Source organism: Schistocerca americana, chromosome 3 (genome assembly GCF_021461395.2).
Source record: "Schistocerca americana isolate TAMUIC-IGC-003095 chromosome 3, iqSchAmer2.1, whole genome shotgun sequence".
Taxonomy (NCBI): domain Eukaryota; kingdom Metazoa; phylum Arthropoda; class Insecta; order Orthoptera; family Acrididae; genus Schistocerca; species Schistocerca americana.
The window spans coordinates 370,355,059-370,373,836 of record NC_060121.1 but is presented as its reverse complement, the minus strand read 5'-3'; the positions used below and the strand labels follow the sequence as shown (position 1 = coordinate 370,373,836).

At 42.6% G+C, this 18,778-nt stretch overlaps 1 protein-coding gene across 1 annotated transcript in view; it reads right to left on the bottom strand.

The window, feature by feature from the left end:
• LOC124606092 overlaps positions 1-16,458 on the bottom strand; it is a 58,704-nt gene extending 42,246 nt beyond the window's left edge. The window contains exons 1-2 of the mRNA XM_047138057.1: positions 16,249-16,458; positions 229-370 (exon numbers count right to left, since the gene is read on the bottom strand). Coding sequence (XP_046994013.1) covers positions 229-370; positions 16,249-16,458 — 352 coding nt within the window. The remainder of the gene's footprint in view (positions 1-228; positions 371-16,248) is intronic.
• Between the last annotated feature and the right edge of the window lie 2,320 nt (positions 16,459-18,778).

Below are 18,778 nucleotides of genomic sequence, written 5' to 3'. Positions count from 1 at the left end.
TAGTCTTTTGAAGAGGAGCATATTTGCCTTTTTTGTGCTCCAACAGGAGCATTTTTCAACTATAATACAGTATATTTCACAGACATGAACGAAACAGGTAAGTATTCTATTGGAGTGGCAATGCATCTCGACACATTCACAGTCTCCAATGACTGAAGACGACATTGTTTTATGAAACACAAAAAAAGCCCGGTCTTAGAGAAAATCTACTGCAGATGAAAGGCTTACCAGTCCCCCAGCGGCACCCTTTGGAAGTCACCATGTTCTCGCCACTGTACAGCTTCTCCTTCAACTCCTCTATTGAGTCACATTCCGGGAAACGTCCGGACATGCCGGAGATGACGAGTGTTGGCCTCTGAGGAGTATCCATCTGCAAAATACAATAGGAAAAGCAACTGTTAACAAATCGCTCTTCTGTCACATCGCCTATTTTATGTTACTAGCTTAAAAACTTCACAACGGATCACATTAACAGATGCATAGCATTATTTCTTTTTATTCATTTTCAAATATGAGCGATATAATTATACATTATCTGATAAGAAGCATCTTGATACTCGAGAGGCGGACTCGCAAGTATGAATGGAGCCTGGGAGTATCGTGTTGTGAGTAGAGAAGCAACACCAGATTGGGTCAGGAGAGCTTGAGGACTTCGTAAGAGATCTAATCATTAGAGGTCACCTGAGTAAAAAATTCAACAGGGACATTTCAATCCTTCTAAAGCTCCTCTATTCGACCCAGGTGGAGGGTGGTTGCAAATAATCGCATGAAATCAGCGGAAGGAATCATTCGTGAGATCCAAACTGCTACCAGCAGTCCAGCTAGCGCAATGACTGTCTGTGGTGAGTTAAAAATAATGGGATGCAATAATCGAGAGCTGCACATTAGCCAAACATTTTTGTAGTCAGTAATACGCGACGCTTGAGGTTGTGTAGAGATTGGCATCACTGGACAATGAATGTTTGGAAACGAGAGATTTGGAGTGACGAATCACGCTACATCCAATGGAATGGTGTTGGTTTGACGAAAGCCTGGAAAGCGTTACCTACCATCATCTGTAGTGCTAGCAGTGAAGTACGGAGGAGGTGGTATTATGGCGTGGGGCTACTCTTTGTGATTACGATGTGGCCCTCTTATTGCACTTACAAAACCGTTAAATTCGGAAGGATATGAACAAGTTTCCCAGCATTGTATACTGCAGATAGTAGTAGAACAGTTAGGAGAGAATTACTTTTACTCAGGATGACAATGCAACTTGCCATAAAGCAGCATCTGTGAAGCAAAGGTTTGAGGACAACCATATTACTGGAATGGACTGGCTTGCCCAGAGCCCCGACCTGAAACCAATGGAACACATTTGGGATCAGTTAGAACATCGATTTCGCTGTAGACCCCAGCGTCCTTTGGTTTAGGCTCTTGATGAGGAATGGGTTGCACACGCTCCAGATATATCCACACATTTTTTGAAAGAGTCCCAAGCAGTCATAAAATCGAAGGGTGGACACATTCATATTGATATCTACTAATATGTGTCTAGATACTTTTGATCACATAGTCTAGATGCGCAAATACTCACTAGAAGCTTCATGATCTGGCTAGACAGTGGGAAGTGACTGTCCTGTCAATCCCAATTACAGTGTGTCACCAGTATTTAATAATAATAACAATAAAATACACACATCAAAAAAAGTTTTGCATCACCTCGATTCCAAGTGTTCCGGAACCTCTACAGAAAATTGGAATAGAGATCAACAAAACATTATTTCTGCCGCTTTTATTGCTCATGAAAACTACAAATTGCATGTTGTACCACCATACAGCGAGACCTTTAGAGGTGGCGGTCCAGATTGCTGTACACACCAGTACCTCTAATATCCAGTAACTAGTCCTCTTCCGTTAATGCATGCCTGTATTCGTCGTTGCATACTACCCACATGTTCATCAAGGCACTGTTGGTCCAGATTGTCCCACTCCTTAACGGCGATCCTGCCTGACTGTATCTTAGGCATGTTCGATAGGGTTCATGTCTGGAGAATATGCTGGCCACTCTAGTCGAGCGATGTCGTTTTCCCAAAGGAAGTCACTCACAAGATGTGCACGATGGGGGCGCGAATTCTTGTCCATGAAGATGAATGCCTCGCCAATATACTGCCGACATGGTTGCACTATCGTTCGGAGGATGGCATTCACATATCGTACAGCCATTATGGCCCCTTCCATAACTACCAGCGGCGTACGTCCACTCCACATAATGCCACCCCAAAACAGCAGGGAACCTCCACCTTGCTGCACTCGCTGGGCAGTAAGTTCAAATGGCTCTGAGCACTATGGGACTCAACTGCGGTGGTCATCAGTCCCCTAGAACTTAGAACTAATTAAACCTAACTAACCTAAGGACATCACACACATCCATGCCCGAGGCAGGATTCGAACCAGCGACCGTAGCAGCAGCGCGGCTCCGGACTGAAGCGCCTAGAATCGCACGACCACCACGGCCGGCTGGGCAGTAAGTCTAAGGCGTTCAGCCTGACCGGGTTTGCCTGCAAACACGTCTCCGACGATTGTCTGGTTGAAGGCATATGCGCCACTCATTGGTGAAGAGAACGTGATGGCAACCCTCAGTGGTCCATTCGGTATGTTATTGGGCCCATCTGTACTGCTCTGCATGGTGTCGTGGTTGCAAAGATGGACCTCGCCATGGACGTCAGGAGAAAAGTTGCGCATCATGCAGCCTATTGCGCAGTTTGAGTCATAACACGACGTCCTGTGGCTGCACGAAAGCATTATTCAACATGTTGGCGTTGCTGTCAGGGTTCCTCCGAGCCATAATCGGTAGGTAACGGTCATCCACTCCAGAAGTAGCCCTTGGGCGGCCTAAGCGAGGCATGTCATCGACAGTTCCTGTCTCCTCCATGTCCGAACAACATCACTTTGGTTCACTTCGAGACGCCTGGACAATTCCCTTGTTGAGAGCCCTTCCTGGCACAAAGGAACAATGCGGTAGAAAGGCTGTCTGCGATTTGGAATCAAGTATATCCATTTAATCACATACTTGCGTTGGATCCTGTAGAGACGTCTTTTAACGACTACGGCCACCGGTAAATCATATTTGTGCCACTCTCGTATCTCGTTTGCAGCTTTGTCCATATCTAAGACCTGCATCTCACGGAGAAACAGGACGAGCTGAGTTAATGTGACAGGACCGCATTTTGACCACTCGGTGGGAATGGGAACATGTTGTCGTAACTCCGCCAACCGTGTACAATGTGTAAGGCCAGCGCTAAAAGAAGATTTCCCCTGCAACACGAGGCAGTAGAACAGATAGCATGAACAGTTACGGTGGTATCTCTTGTTGGGAGAATTAGGAAGACTCCACATCATACAGGGCATTGAGGAAGGACGAAGATTTTGCTACAACTGTTCGCTCGACGAAAGATCCGTACCCAAAGACTGGAAAGTTGCACAGGTCACGCCAATAGTCAAGAAAGGTAGATGGAGTAATCCACTAAATTACAGGCCCATACCGTTAACGTCGATATGCAGTAGGCTTTTGGAACATGTATTGAGTTCGAACATTATGAATTACCTCGAAGAAAACGGTCTATTGACACAAAGTCATCGTGGGTTTAGAAAACATCGTTCCTGTGAAATACAACTAGTTCTTTATTCAGATGAAGTGTTGAGTGCTATTGACAAGGGATTTCAGGTAGATTCCGTATTTCTGGATTTCCGGAAGGCTTTTGACACTGTACCACACAAGCGGCTTGCAGTGAAATTGCATGCTTATGTAATATCGTCTCATTTACGTAACTGGATTTGTAATTTTCTGTCAGACAGGTCACAGTTCGTAGTAATTGACGGAAAGTCATCGAGTAAAACAGAAGTTATTTCTGGCGTTCCCCAAGGTAGTGTTATAGGCCATTTGCTGTTCCTTATCTACAAAAACGATTTGGAAGATAATCTTAGCAGCTGTCTTCGGTTGTTTGGAGATGACGCTGTCGTTTATCGTCTAATAAAGTCATCAGAAGATCAAAACAAACTGCATAACGATTTAGAAAAGATATCTGAATGGTGCGAAAAGTGGCAGTTGACCCTAAATAACGAAAAGTGTGAGGTCATCCACATAAGTGCTAAAAGGAACAAACTTCAGTTACGCGATTAATCAGTCTAAATTAAAAGCCGTAAATTCAACTAAATACCTAGGTATTACAATTACGAACAACTAAAATTGGAAGGAACACACAGAAAATGTTGTGGGGAAGGCTAACCAAAGATTGCGCTTAATTGGCAGGACACTTAAAAATGTAACAGACCTACTAAGTAGACTGCCTATATTAAGCTTGTCCGTCCTTTAGAATACTGCTCCGCATTGTGGGACCCTTACCAGATAGGACTGACAGAGTGCGTCGAAAAAGTTCAAAGAAAGGCAGCACGTTTTTTACTATCGCGAAATTTTGGAGGGAGTGTCACAGAAATGATACAGAATTTGGGTTGGACATTATTAAAAGAAAGGCGTTTTCCGTTGCGACGGAATTTTCTCACGAAATTCCAATCACCAACTTTCTGCTCCGAATGCGAAAATATTTTGTTGACACCGACCTACATAGGGAGGACCGATCACCACGATAAAATAAGGGAAATCAGAGCTCGCACGGAAAGACATAGGTGTCCATTCTTTCCGCGCGCTATACAAGATTGGAATAATAGAGAATTGGGAAGGTGATTCTATGACTCCTCTGCCAGGCACTTAAATGTGATTTGCAGAGTATCCATGTAAATATAGATCTAGATGTAGATGTAGTACATCTCCAAATTATATATAGGTACTGCAGCCCGAAGGAGATCTGCGTCTCTCAGGGTCCATTCATGTTTATTAACCAAACATTCTCTCCCACCTCGGTATTTTGTACCATCCAACAGAGAAACCCTATGAACTGCAAAAACTCCGCTAAAATCTTTCATTACTTGATAAGATATTACCTTGTCCCTGGCTTCTGATATATCTGAAACAAATATAGTCTGCTATCCGGCATTGATGATATTTGGCAATCCTATTAAATATACAGGTATTGGTTCATTGGAGCAGGTGGCTTCTTGATCGAAGTGGCTTCCACGGACCAGTGTAAAGTTTCATCACCTGTAGTGTAGGAGGAGCATATCTAGCAGACTATCAGTCACACAAGAGAGTTCCTGTATTGCTCCTTCATAAGCAGTTTAATACATTGTTTTTTTCGTTTGTAACACATCCACTCAGTGTACACCAACACACACTTTGTTTTTTCTACCATGATTTAGAGGTCCTTGTCAGCTGCTGCTCAGCCACTACTAACTCGTTACAATCCTTTGGCTCTCACAGAAAGTTGAACATCACATGGCGTAAACCATACAGCTACCACAACACAGACTAGTAGAAATAAAACACAGAGGCGATGTTTCTCATTGAAAAAAATGTGGAAGACATCGAAGATATGGAAACTGGAAGAGTTTGCGGTATTGCAGAGTGCTTCCAACAGCTATTCAAAGGTGATGACCTGTACAGTTAATCTTATCTTCCTCACTGACAGGATAGCGAAGGTCTCAGTGTTCCACTTCGAAAAACATTGTTCCTTCATTTTGCAGTCATGTACATGATTACTGTTCCAGTGTTGACCATCGCCATAAGGTACTATTCACAACACGTGCGAGGTAGTACAAACAAAAAAAGGTACTGCTGTCTTATTGGGAGAAAAAATTTAAAAAATAAAAACATGTGAAGGGTATCACAGCATATGGAAATAGGACGAGTCTGCCACATTGAGGATCACTTCCAAACAACAGTATGAAGGTAATGACCTCTACATTTAATCCCATGCTCCACAGCAACAAGCTAGTGAGAGAGAGCAAGCATTAAGCAAACATTCTTTAAGCACACATTCTGAACCATATTGTCCACAGACAGGGGGTAGCCTAATGCAAGTACATGGTGAATACACACAAGTGGATGCTGAGACAGAAATTACGGAATTGGCAGGAGTACAAGGCAGGAAAAAAGTCATTGTGCCTTGAAGATTCACAAAATCTTTCACGATAACCTCAGAACCGAAGTAATTATGCAGTCTTATATTTTGACTTTTGATGGATAGACAATCTCATAGTATATAATAGTATCGAACAAGGGGTGAGATATTCTGAAGGGACGAAAGTCATGGTATGCCTCCTAATATCGTGTCGGACCTCCTTTTGCCTAGCGTAGTGCAGCAGTTAGGCGTAGCATGGACTCAACAAATCGCTGGAAGTCCCCTACAGAAATACTGATTGAACCATGCTGCCTCTATTGCCGTCCATAATAGCGAAAGAGTTGCTGGTGCAGGGTTTTGTGCACGAACTGACCTCTCAATTATGTCCCATTTCAGGTGATCTGGGTGGCCAAATAACTCGCTCGATTTGTCCAGAATGTTCTTCAAACCAATCACAAACAATTGTGGACCGGTGACATGGCCCATTGTCATCCATAAAAATTCCATCGTTGTTTGTGAACATGAAGTCCATAAATGGCTGCAAATGGTTTCCAAGTAGCCGAACGTAACCGTTTCCAGTCATTGATCGGTTTAGTTGAACCAGAGGATCTAGTCCATTATATGTAAACACACCCAACGCCAATATGGAGTCACCACCAGCTCGCACAATTCCTCATTGACAACTTTGGCCCATGACTTCATGAGGTCTGCATCACACTCGATCCCTACCATCACCTCTTACCAACTGAAATTGGAACTCATGTGATCAGGCCACGGTTTTCCAGTCGTCTAGGGTACAACCGTTATCGCCACGAGCCCGGGAGAGGCACTGCAAGCGATGCCTTGCTGTTAGCACAGGCATTTGCGTCAGTCGTCTGCTGCCGTGGCCCGTAAACGTAATATTTCGCCGCACTGTCATAACGGATATGTTCGTCGTGCGTTACACACTGATATCTGCGGTAATCTCAAGTAGTGTTGATTGTCTGTTAACAATGACAACTCTATGCAAACGCTGGTGCTCTCGATCGTTAAGTGAAAGCCACCGGCCACTACGTTGTTCGTTGTGAGATGTAATGACTGAAATTTGGCATTCTCGACACACGCTTGACACTGTAGATCTCGGAATATTGAATTCCCTAACGATTTGTATTTGTCCAGTGCGTCTAGCTCCACCTACCACTCTGCAATCAAAGGCTGTTTATTCCCGGCGTGCGGCCATAGTCACGTCGGAAACCTTTCATATGAATCACCCGCCGGCCGTTGTGGCCTAGCGGTTCTAGGCGCTTCAGGCTGGAACTGGGCGACCGCTGCGGTCGCAGGTTCGAATCCTGCCTCGGGCATGGATGGGTGTGGTGTCCTTAGGTTAGTTAGGTTTAAGTAGTTCTAAGTTCTAGGGGACTGGTGACCTCAGATGTTGAGTCCCATAGTGCTCAGAGCCATTTGAACCATTTTTGAACCATGAATCACCCTAATACAAATGACAGATCCTCAAATGCACTGCCCTTTTATACTTTATGTACATTATACTACCGCCTACTGTACGTATGCATACTGCTATCCAATGATTTTGTCACCTCAGTGTAAGACCACGGCGCAGTGTGTCATTATCAGTGTACTCTTGCTGACTTTCGTCGTGACGACGATGACAATGACGAGCAATTTGAGGGCTTCCAGACAGTATACTTCACAGACAGAGACAGCAAGGTCTCATCCCTTTTGTATGAGCTTGAGGTTTCGGAAATGAGGTTATAGAATCATTATGAGAATCGTTTTTTTCCAACCCCCATGAACCATGTACCTTGCCGATGTTGGGGTGGATGCGTGCCTCAGCGATAAAGATAGCTGTACCGCAGGTGCAACCACAACGGAGGGATATCTGCTGAGAGGCCAGACAAACATGTAGTTCCTGGAAAGGGTCAGCAGCCTCTACAGTAGACGCAGGGGCAGCAGTCTGGATGATTTAATATCAACCAAAACGGGCTTGTTGTGCTAGTATTGCGAAAGGCTGAAAGCAAGAGGAAACTAAAGCTGTAATTTTTCCCGAGGGCATGCAGCTCTACTGTATGGTTAAATGATAATGGCATCCTCTCGGATAAAATATTTCAGAGGTAAAATAGTTCCCCATTTGGATTCCCGGGAGGGGGATACTCAGGACGATGTTGTCATTAGGAGAAAACATAAATGGCATTGTATGGATCGGAGCGTGAAATGTTTGCTCCCTTAATCGCGCTAGTAGGTTAGAAAATTTAAAAAGGAAGGTGGATAGATTGAAGCCAGATATAGTGGGAATTTGTGAAATTCGGTGGCAGTTGGAGCAGGACTTTTGGTCAGGTGAATGCAGGGTTATAAATACAAAATCAGATAGGGGTAGTGCAGGAGTAGGTTCAGTATTAATAAAATAGGAAATCGGGTTTACTACTACGAATAGCATAGTGAACGCATTATCGGGGCAAGACAGACACAAAGCCAACACCTTCGATAGTTGTAGAAGTTTATATGCAGATGATGAAGAGATTGAAGAAATGTATGATGAGATAAAAGAAATCGTTCAGATACTTGCGGTAGATGAGAATTTAATTGTGATAGGGGACTGGAATTGGATACCAGGAAAAGAAAGAGAAGGAAAAATTGTTGGTCAATAGACCGCTACGGTCGCAGGTTCGAATTCTGCCTCGGGCATGGATGTTTGTGATGTCCTTAGGTTAGTTAGGTTTAACTAGTTCTAAGTTCTAGGGGACTAATGACCTCAGCAGTTGAGTCCCATAGTGCTCAGAGCCATTTGAACCATTTTATTTGTTGGTCAATATGGACTGAGGGGAAAGAAATTACCATTTGAACCATTTTTTTTGTTGGTCAATATGGACTGAGGGGAAAGAAATTAAAGAGGAAGCCGGTTGATAGAATTTTGCACAGAGCGTAACTAATCATCGCTAAAACTTGGTTTAACAATAATGAAGAAAGGTCGTAGACGTGGAAGGGACCTGGAGACACGGGAAGGTTTCATATTCTTCATATAATGGTAAGACAGAGATTTTAAATTGTAAGACATTTCCATGAGCAGGTGGGCACTCTTACACATTTTATTGGTTACGAACTGCAGACTAAAACTAAAGAAATTGCTGAAAAATAGGAAATTAAGGAGATGGAACCTGGACAATTTGAAAGAACCAGAGGTGACTGAGAGTTTCCAAGGGAGCATTAGGCAACAATTAACCAGAACAGGGGAAAGGAACACAGTAGTAAACGAATGCGTAGCTGTGAGAGATGAAATGGTGAAGGCAGAAGAGCATGAAATGGGTAATAAGTTGAAGTCTTATAGAAATCCTTGAATAACGCAGGAGATATTGAATGTAATTGATGAAAGGAGAAAATGCAACAAATGAGACAGACGAAAGGGAATACAAACTTCTAAGAAATTCAATTAACAGGAAGTGAAAAATGGCTAAGCAAGAATGGCTAAAGGACAAACGCACGGATTTAGAAGCATACACCGTCTACAGGCAAATTAAAGAGGCCTTTGGAGATAAGAGAAGCAGCTGTTTGAAAATCAAGAGGTCAGATGGAAAACCAGTTCCAAGTAAAGAAGGGAGAGCTGAAAGGTGGAGGGAGTATATAGAAGGTCTATACAAGGCAATATTATACAGGTAAGAGGACGTAGATGGAGATGATATGGAAGACATGATACTGTGGGAAGAGTTTGACAGAGCACTGAAAGATCTAATTCGAAACAAGGCCCCGGAAGCAGACGATATTCCGTTGGGACTACTGATACCCTTGGGGAAGCCTACTCAGGGAGAAGAAATTAAAACCTTAAGGTTTGCCGAGGACACCGTAATTACGTCAGAGACAGCAAAAGACTTGGAAGAGTAGCTGAACGGAATGGACACTGTCTTGAAAGGGGAATATAACATGAACACCAACAAAAGGAAAACAAGGATAATGGGATGTAGCCGATTTAAATCAGGTCATGCTGAGGGTATTAGATTAGGATACGAGACAAGGTAGTGGTTGAGTTTTGCTAATTGGGCAGGAAAATAACTGATGGTGGCCGAAGTAGAAAGGATATAAAATGTACTCTGCCAGTGGGAAAAAAGCGTTTCTGAAGAAGAGGAAATTGCTAATATCGAATGAAGATTCAAGTGTTAGTAAGTATTTTCTGAAAGTATTTACATGGAGTTAGCCATCTACGAAAGTGAAACATGGACGATAAACAGTTTTGAGAAAAAGAGAGTAGAAGATTTTGAAATGCGGTGCTACAGAAGAATACTGAAGATTAGATGGGTGACCTCACGTACTAATGAGGAGGTACTGAACAAATTGGGGAGAAAAGACATTTGTGTCGCAATCTGACTAGATGAAGGGATCGGTTTGTGGTACATGTTCTGAGGTATCAAGGGGTCACCAATTTCAATTTAGTACTAGAGGGAAGTGTGTGTGTGTGGGGGGGGGGGGGGGGGGGGGGTTAAAAACCGCAGAGGGAGACCAAGAGAAGAATGCATTAAGCAGATTCAGAAGTAAGTTGCAGCAGTTATACGGAAATGAAGACACTTGCATACGATAGAGTAGCACGGAGAGCTGCATCAGACCAGTCTTCGGACTGATAACAACAACAAATTGTTTTTTTTAGTTGGTGTGGGTTTGTTAGGAATTTAGAAATTAAACTGACGCTAAAGATTCATCCCAAAGGATTTATTTCTATGGAGTGGGTAAGTTTATGGGGTGAAGATTCTATTTTGTGTAGAATTTTTGAGATTTTTTATTGTATCGTTGGATGAATTTTTGTCTTTTGGAGGTCTGTGGGAATGATTGTATTTGGTGGGTAACGGGCTACAACTATTGCTAGTCGAATAAATTTCTTTTGTATAACTTACACTCCTGGAAATTGAAATAAGAACACCGTGAATTCATTGTCCCAGGAAGGGGAAACTTTATTGACACATTCCTGGGGTCAGATACATCACATGATCACACTGACAGAACCACAGGCACATAGACACAGGCAACAGAGCATGCACAATGTCGGCACTAGTACAGTGTATATCCACCTTTCGCAGCAATGCAGGCTGCTATTCTCCCATGGAGACGATCGTAGAGATGCTGGATGTAGTCCTGTGGAACGGCTTGGCATGCCATTTCCACCTGGCGCCTCAGTTGGACCAGCGTTCGTGCTGGATGTGCAGACCGCGTGAGACGACGCTTCATCCAGTCCCAAACATGCTCAATGGGGGACAGATCCGGAGATCTTGCTGGCCAGGGTAGTTGACTTACACCTTCTAGAGCACGTTGGGTGGCACGGGATACATGCGGACGTGCATTGTCCTGTTGGAACAGCAAGTTCCCTTGCCGGTCTAGGAATGGTAGAACGATGGGTTCGATGACGGTTTGGATGTACCGTGCACTATTCAGTGTCCCCTCGACGATCACCAGTGGTGTACGGCCAGTGTAGGAGATCGCTCCCCACACCATGATGCCGGGTGTTGGCCCTGTGTGCCTCGGTCGTATGCAGTCCTGATTGTGGCGCTCACCTGCACGGCGCCAAACATGCATACGACCATCATTGGCACCAAGGCAGAAGCGACTCTCATCGCTGAAGACGACACGTCTCCATTCGTCCCTCCATTCACGCCTGTCGCGACACCACTGGAGGCGGGCTGCACGATGTTGGGCCGTGAGCGGAAGACGGCCTAACGGTGTGCGGGACCGTAGCCCAGCTTCACGGAGACGGTTGCGAATGGTCCTCGCCGATACCCCAGGAGCAACAGTGTCCCTAATTTGCTGGGAAGTGGCGGTGCGGTCCCCTACGGCACTGCGTAGGATCCTACGGTCTTGGCGTGCATCCGTGCGTCGCTGCGGTCCGGTCCCAGGTCGACGGGCACGTGCACCTTCTGCCGACCACTGGCGACAACATCGATGTACTGTGGAGACCTCACGCCCCACGTGTTGAGCAATTCGGCGGTACGTCCACCCGGCCTCCCGCATGCCCACTATACGCCCTCGCTCAAAGTCCGTCAACTGCACATACGGTTCACGTCCACGCTGTCGCGTCATCCTACCAGTGTTAAAGACTGCGATGGAGCTCCGTATGCCACGGCAAACTGGCTGACACTGACGTCGGCGGTGCACAAATGCTGCGCAGCTAGCGCCATTCGACGGCCAACACCGCGGTTCCTGGTGTGTCCGCTGTGCCGTGCGTGTGATCATTGCTTGTACAGCCCTCTCGCAGTGTCCGGAGCAAGTATGGTGGGTCTGACACACCGGTGTCAATGTGTTCTTTTTTCCATTTCCAGGAGTGTAGATATGGTAGACGTTGGTATTGGTTGCCAATGAACAGATTTCAGAGCCATAAGTGAGCATACGTAAACGAAAACTTAAAAGATTTTCAGTTTAGTTTAGATGATGATGAATTTCCTTTGATTAACAGGTACGTTGGATATATGAATTGATTTCCTTTGTTTCAAAGACTTTCGTTGTGCTTTTGGAAAGTCAATTAAGAATCCATGATGAAGCCAAGATACTTCATATTGGTCTTCCGTGGCAGGATGGTTCCATTCATAATAATTACAATATCGTGGATTACTCTTTTTTTGGTAAGCATATCAATTGAGTATTGTTGATATTAATGGTAGCTTTCCAAAGATGAACCCAATTCTGGATTTCTTTAAGGTGTTGTTGTAATTTGCAGGTGATGAATTTGAGATCTGAACTGCTCCTGTAAGTAGTTGCATCGTCCGCAAACAAGGAGAGTTGCTCACATGGTTGCTGCGGAATTTTGTTCGTATAAATAGAATAAAGGATTGGGCCGAAAACGGATCCCTGAGGTACTCCGGCTTCTGTTTCCCTCAGCAGGCTATTTTTAAATCATGATAGAAATTTTACTAAACGCTGTGTCCTGAGCTGGACTCTCTGATATACACAGGGCGGTGCGAAATAGTCTAAAAAGCTTGTAAGGATGATGCAGGGTAGGCTGTGCTCGTTAACAAAAACATCGATACGTTGGGTCGTTTCCGAGTTAATTAGAATTGAAGCTAGTAAATCAGGCCGTTGAGCGCACAATTCCAAACTTCCAAGTCAAGCTTTGTTTCTAAAAAGCTCTTCACATACATATATTCCTGCAAACAAATATCGCCTGAAATCTTCACACCATTTTTAATCATGTATATGATAGTGTTTTAAATCCTCCCCCAATTTGGGGTTTCAGATAGCATCACACCCAATCTGGAGTTTCGGATAGCATCATCCAGTGGAATACTTCATATTTATTAAAAGTAATAGACCATTTCTCTAAGTAATAAAATGCTATGGGTTAGAGAGCCATTGTCCCTTCCTCAAATTTCGAGATCAAATAAATTATTTTTTGGTTAGAGTTCTCATTCTTTAGTTTGTTCAAATTCATCTTGCCTTTCACTCAAACATCTTTAAATGTCAATTAATATATTTCTTATTTCAGTTATCGAGACTTTATTCTTCTCTACGCTTTTTATATATTTACTTTCGAACAGAGCCAAGTTTGACTACAGGAACATGAAGTACATTTCACTGACTGGTCTACTGAAAAATTTGAAATTATTTTAGGTGGCCTGTCTTCAAGGTCAAAAATTGTTTTAAGGGAATCCAGAGCTTGAGAATTCTTTCAACTGCGGGCATTAACGAGAGCCATCTTATTTTCGAGTGAGACGGAAGAGTCTGATGGTTGACATCAGCGTATAAGCAGAACTCTTCCACCTGCTCCGTCCATACCGCGTATATTGAAAAATAATCAAATATTTTTATGACGATTATTTCAATGCCAACAAGTACGACTCCAAGGCACTTGATATAGTACTGTGAAGAATATGGGCAGGGCATCCAGTTCATTCAACATTTTTGTTAGTTCTTCTATAATTTGGTGAAACGCATTTTGCTGACCGCGTCGATGAAGCCTTCCGAAGTTGGTATTAGCACTGTCTCCACAAAAAGCGATTAATTCATCTAACGGAATGTGCAGCTGTCAAGACAAAACTTTGTAACTGTCTCTGATGTTTCGTTATTTAGACAACCAAACGTTAACAGCTTCTGATGGATTCCGTCAGCTTCACTTCGATGCGTGCGTAGATGCCTATGCCGCAAAATGCAACTTCTTGCAACTGTTTTATGCATTCAGACAAGGGGTGGCGTGCGAGAATATTTTTAACAATGCCTGTAGCTTCGGTATCGCCTGTAGACTGCTTTGTGATTACTTTTGGAGTCAAGATACATTGCGGTATTCAGTTTTACAGTACAGCAAGAGAACTGAAGGATTAATGATGCATGACAACTTTATAAGCTGTTGTTACTTCTACAGCAGTAACGGGCAATTCTTCCTAGGTATGTTCTTTAATCATGTGTGCATAAATAGGCTTTCATCTCGATGCTATCGCGAATCTGTTTGTATGATTCTCCGTCGAAATACCTCCGTGTGTTACTGAGGTGAAAGAGCAACAAATCTCACATAACGCTTCCTGATCCGTGCGTCATTTCTTGACAAAAGACCACTCTTCAGTGTAATCATCCGAAAAGTGACACTTTCTCTTTCTATCCTTAGGCATTTTCGTGAACAAAGGTGTAGCAACAACGTAAATTGTTCAATAATGTCGAGCACATTCTTGAATAATGAATGAGATAAGATGCATGTTTAAAACTTACTGTAAATGCTGATTAGTATAACAGTGCTGAATCACACAACTTCATTCCATTTACTCTATTACAAAAATTAAACAAAAGTAGCAAAATGAAAAGACAATCCTCTATACATAAATTACACAACGACCTACACTTTCTGCTATGTGTCTCTCTAAAAAGTTGTACGAATGTCACTGACGGTGCCTAAGACATTGAAAATATTTAACACACATAACCACACAAAATCAACAACGAATACACTAACAATTCATTTTTGTACTTTGAAAAAATAATGCATACTATAATTTAATTTTCTAGTTTTCTACAATCACATCAAAGCAAGTATTGTTCAGTTTTTTAACCACCGGCTTTAACTCCAAAATGAAATACACTAACGCATAATACAGTATCTGCCCCACTTAACGTAATCAGTTGTCTTTGTTTATTACATCTAAGATGTGCGTACGCGTTTTGCATTTGACAATGATTCCTTTTCACGCAGAAAACAAGAGCCAGAAAATAAGCGGTATATTGTTAATAATCGCCAATACGTTACAAACAAAAATGAACATTGGACGTTACAGCCGATGTATTTCTCCGCATACGTATTAAAAAATATGTCGTTTTATACGATAAATCGCATAAAACTATGTTGTACTAAGCAATTTTTTAAAAAAATATAGAGTTTATATAGGATTTAGACGGGACCGTTAGATTTCGTACGTCTTCAAAATCCATGTCGCTATAAACGGTATTGAATGTAAATTGTATCAACTGAACTACACACTTTTTTTTGTTTCTTTCACAAAACTGTATTTTTGTGTACGATCTGGGTATCTGGTTCCAATCCAATTTCTAGTACACAACTGATTCCAAAAATGCCAACCAAACAAAGATAGATACATTTCAGTATCTTAACATGGAGGTAAAAAACCTCCATGGTATCTTGGCCTATCAATTCTCGACTAAAACTGTAAATGTTATCTCTGTCGACTATTTTGACAGCTACATCTGTACTGTACAATCTTTTGCAATTCATTACAATAACGTTTATTTTTTTACTATGAATTAACTGAAACTAGAGTAGAGTTGTGTACAAATGAATGGGTATTTGTGTGATTACGTGCTTATGAAACAACGCACCAAGATTCCCTTCCTACATAGAAACTGCAGTACTATCTAAAAGCGATGAATAACTGAACTGAGTCTGCTCATTCAATGTGTATCACCACATTTACTACTGAATGAGCAGACACTTTTTAGATAAAGCTATAAATTCTAAAAAGGAGATGAATGTTTGTGCCATCATTCACAAATAGGTAATCACACTCCAGTGCATGTAGATCCATAGTTAGAGAAGTGCTGCCCTAATGAACGTCATAGGAGTGTACAGTACAAATGCAACTGCGTAAAAAAAAAGTCAACAGAGATAACTTTTATAGTTTCAATCGAGAACTGGGAAATTGCGAATTGGAATCAACTGCGTACTGAAAAATAAGCGTAGAATCCGAAACCTAAGTGGTACAAAAATAATGAAGTTTTGTGAACTACGGCAAGAAAGTGTTCCGTTAGTACAAAATAAATAAAAATAAGAGTGGTATAGCACTTGACATACCTCTGTGACAGATCGTAGTCCTCTCTCGCAGTGTACCCAGTTGCGCTCGCACGGCGCTCTTCCACCACTGGGTGGAGGGGCGGCGGCTGCCGCCGACTTTATAACCTCTTGAAAATCACCTGCGCTGCCTTCCCAATAACAACCGCTCTGTAGTCGCCGAGTTTCCCACACCCAACTGTCGTTCATCCGAAACGTCTCAAACTGATACATGTGTTCGTGAGTACATACACTGATGAACCTCAGCCTCTAATGCTTGTAAAAGCAAAATAAAGGTTATTTGCCCAGTTCTCATGGTTTTTTTTTTCACATAGTCGATCAAGTGTACTTCACCTAGAACCCGCCAGTTGTTGTTTTAATCTTTTGAAGGTGACGAATAGGAATAATACCTTCGTACGATAGAAAAAACTGGTCACAATCTGTCCGTCAGATGCAGAAGGCTTGATTGCCCCAACACCCCTGGCATCTACCTACTGCTTCCATTACTCATTCGTCCCTTACGTGAGGTGGTCGGACAACATCGCATCCACAGTAGCCACCCGCCACACAATATTACAAGGATCATTTTTACAACGGTTAAAATTTTCCTGAACTTCTTTTTCGAATTAGCTTAGGTCTGCATTCAATAAAATTCGGTAATTTTTTTCCAAAGCTTTTTCTAGTTAAGTCTTCTCTCTTTCTTCTCATGTGTCTGAGGCGTTAGCTGTTTCACAGATCTTTAGTTATCGATTGCCGAATGCCACAATGAGCACTTTATCTTTTTTTTCTTTTAAGACATTCTGCATATGGATCAACTTCAAGGGACTAGGTCTCTTTAATTCCAATAATAATGGTATACTTTGAATTCAATCACCAGCTGCTGAAAGGAGCAGTCTCTCTACAGTCCTTTATCAATTTTGCAAGAATTTTGTAAACCGCTCAAAACAAAGACTTTTATGAAGGCGAGGTATTCTAGTTTATCCATTTACTACTACATGGCTACTTTAAGGAGCGGTTTAAGGAAAATGATTAAGCAGATGAAATTTTGGGCAATTCGTAATAAGGAAAAAATAGAAATACATCTATATTTTACAAACCAATGTGAAGTACACGGCAGAGGGTACTTCTCAGTGTACCACTTATAAGGTTTTCTTTCCGTACCATTTACGTACGGAGCGCGGGAAGAATCTACCTTAAGCCGCGTTTACACTGAAATAGGAACATGTTCTGCACCAGTGTTCACAAAATTATTCGCTGTTAGTACTGGACTACCGATGTTCGTTAACATGTTGCGATGACAGAAAACAGTTTCTGTTCTGTTACCACTAAATGCCGCTATGCAGCGCTAGTGTTTGTTTATGCTCTGATCTACTTCACAAACTGCACAACTATTAATTGATAATATGGCTGACTTTGAGGCTTAGAACAAATATGAAGGCCTTGATAGGAATCTCCTGTTGCCAAAAATCGAAGAGTAACAACAAGCCTTTGCTTCATAGGAACTGCTTTTCTGCAGTTTGTGTCCTTCTGACCCTACTATCAGACTTTTTACTTTGGAGATTCGATTTTAGGCTTTAAGTACAAATGGACCAATAGATCGGTCGCAAAATTTGTCATACCAATATTTTTCTTGTTTTATTCTGCGTTCGGCTGTATGGAGCAGAGTTTGTTTCAAAGGTCAATAAAAAAAAATTTATATTGCAGGAAGGACTGTCCGGTTATGGGTGTTTTTGCTAGGAACTGTTCACTTTGAAAGCATGAAATGTATTTGTCAGATGTTAATGGTTCAAATGGCTCTGAACACTATGGGACTTAACTACTGTGGTCATCAGTCCCCTAGAACCTAGAACTACTTAAACCTAACTAACCTAAGGACATCACACACATCCATGCCCGAGGCAGGATTCGAACCTGCGGACGTAGCGGTCGCGCGGTTCCAGACTGTAGCGCCTTTTTTTTCTTTTTTGTTCGTTATTGATCGTTGTGTCTGGTCGTTGCGGACGTCGCAAGACATCCTGTTCAAGTTCGGTGGTTGATCCTTCCACTCAGTTTTTTTATTACAGTGGCCAACCGGCTCTCTGACCGAACACGCAGAGCTACCGTGGCGGCGTGCCTAGAACCGCTCGGCCACTCCGGCCGGCAGATGTTAATGAAATTTTAATAGATTATAGGCACCTGTATTGGTAGTGGCAATCTCAAGTAACAGAATTTTTCACTGATCCAAAGAAATGTTCATATGATTTTTCTAAAGTAGTTTTTTCTCAGCCCAGGATAAACATATAACAGAAAGCGTGGTTTTGTTTTGGAGGTCTCTTTCGTGGCTGTAATAAGCTACAACCACTGTGACCGTCCAGCATGATACGGATTTCATGAAGAGTAATACTGAAAAGCCGCTGTGTGCATGTAGAATCTTGTGATCAGTAGCGAGCACGGCTGTGAAAGCAAAGTTGCCGCTTACCGTTACCTACCCGGGTGGTTGGGAAACGGAATGCCTGTGACCTTGCTTCAGTGTTGTTCGGAAGTCGCTACAAATGGATCATACAATTACAAAACT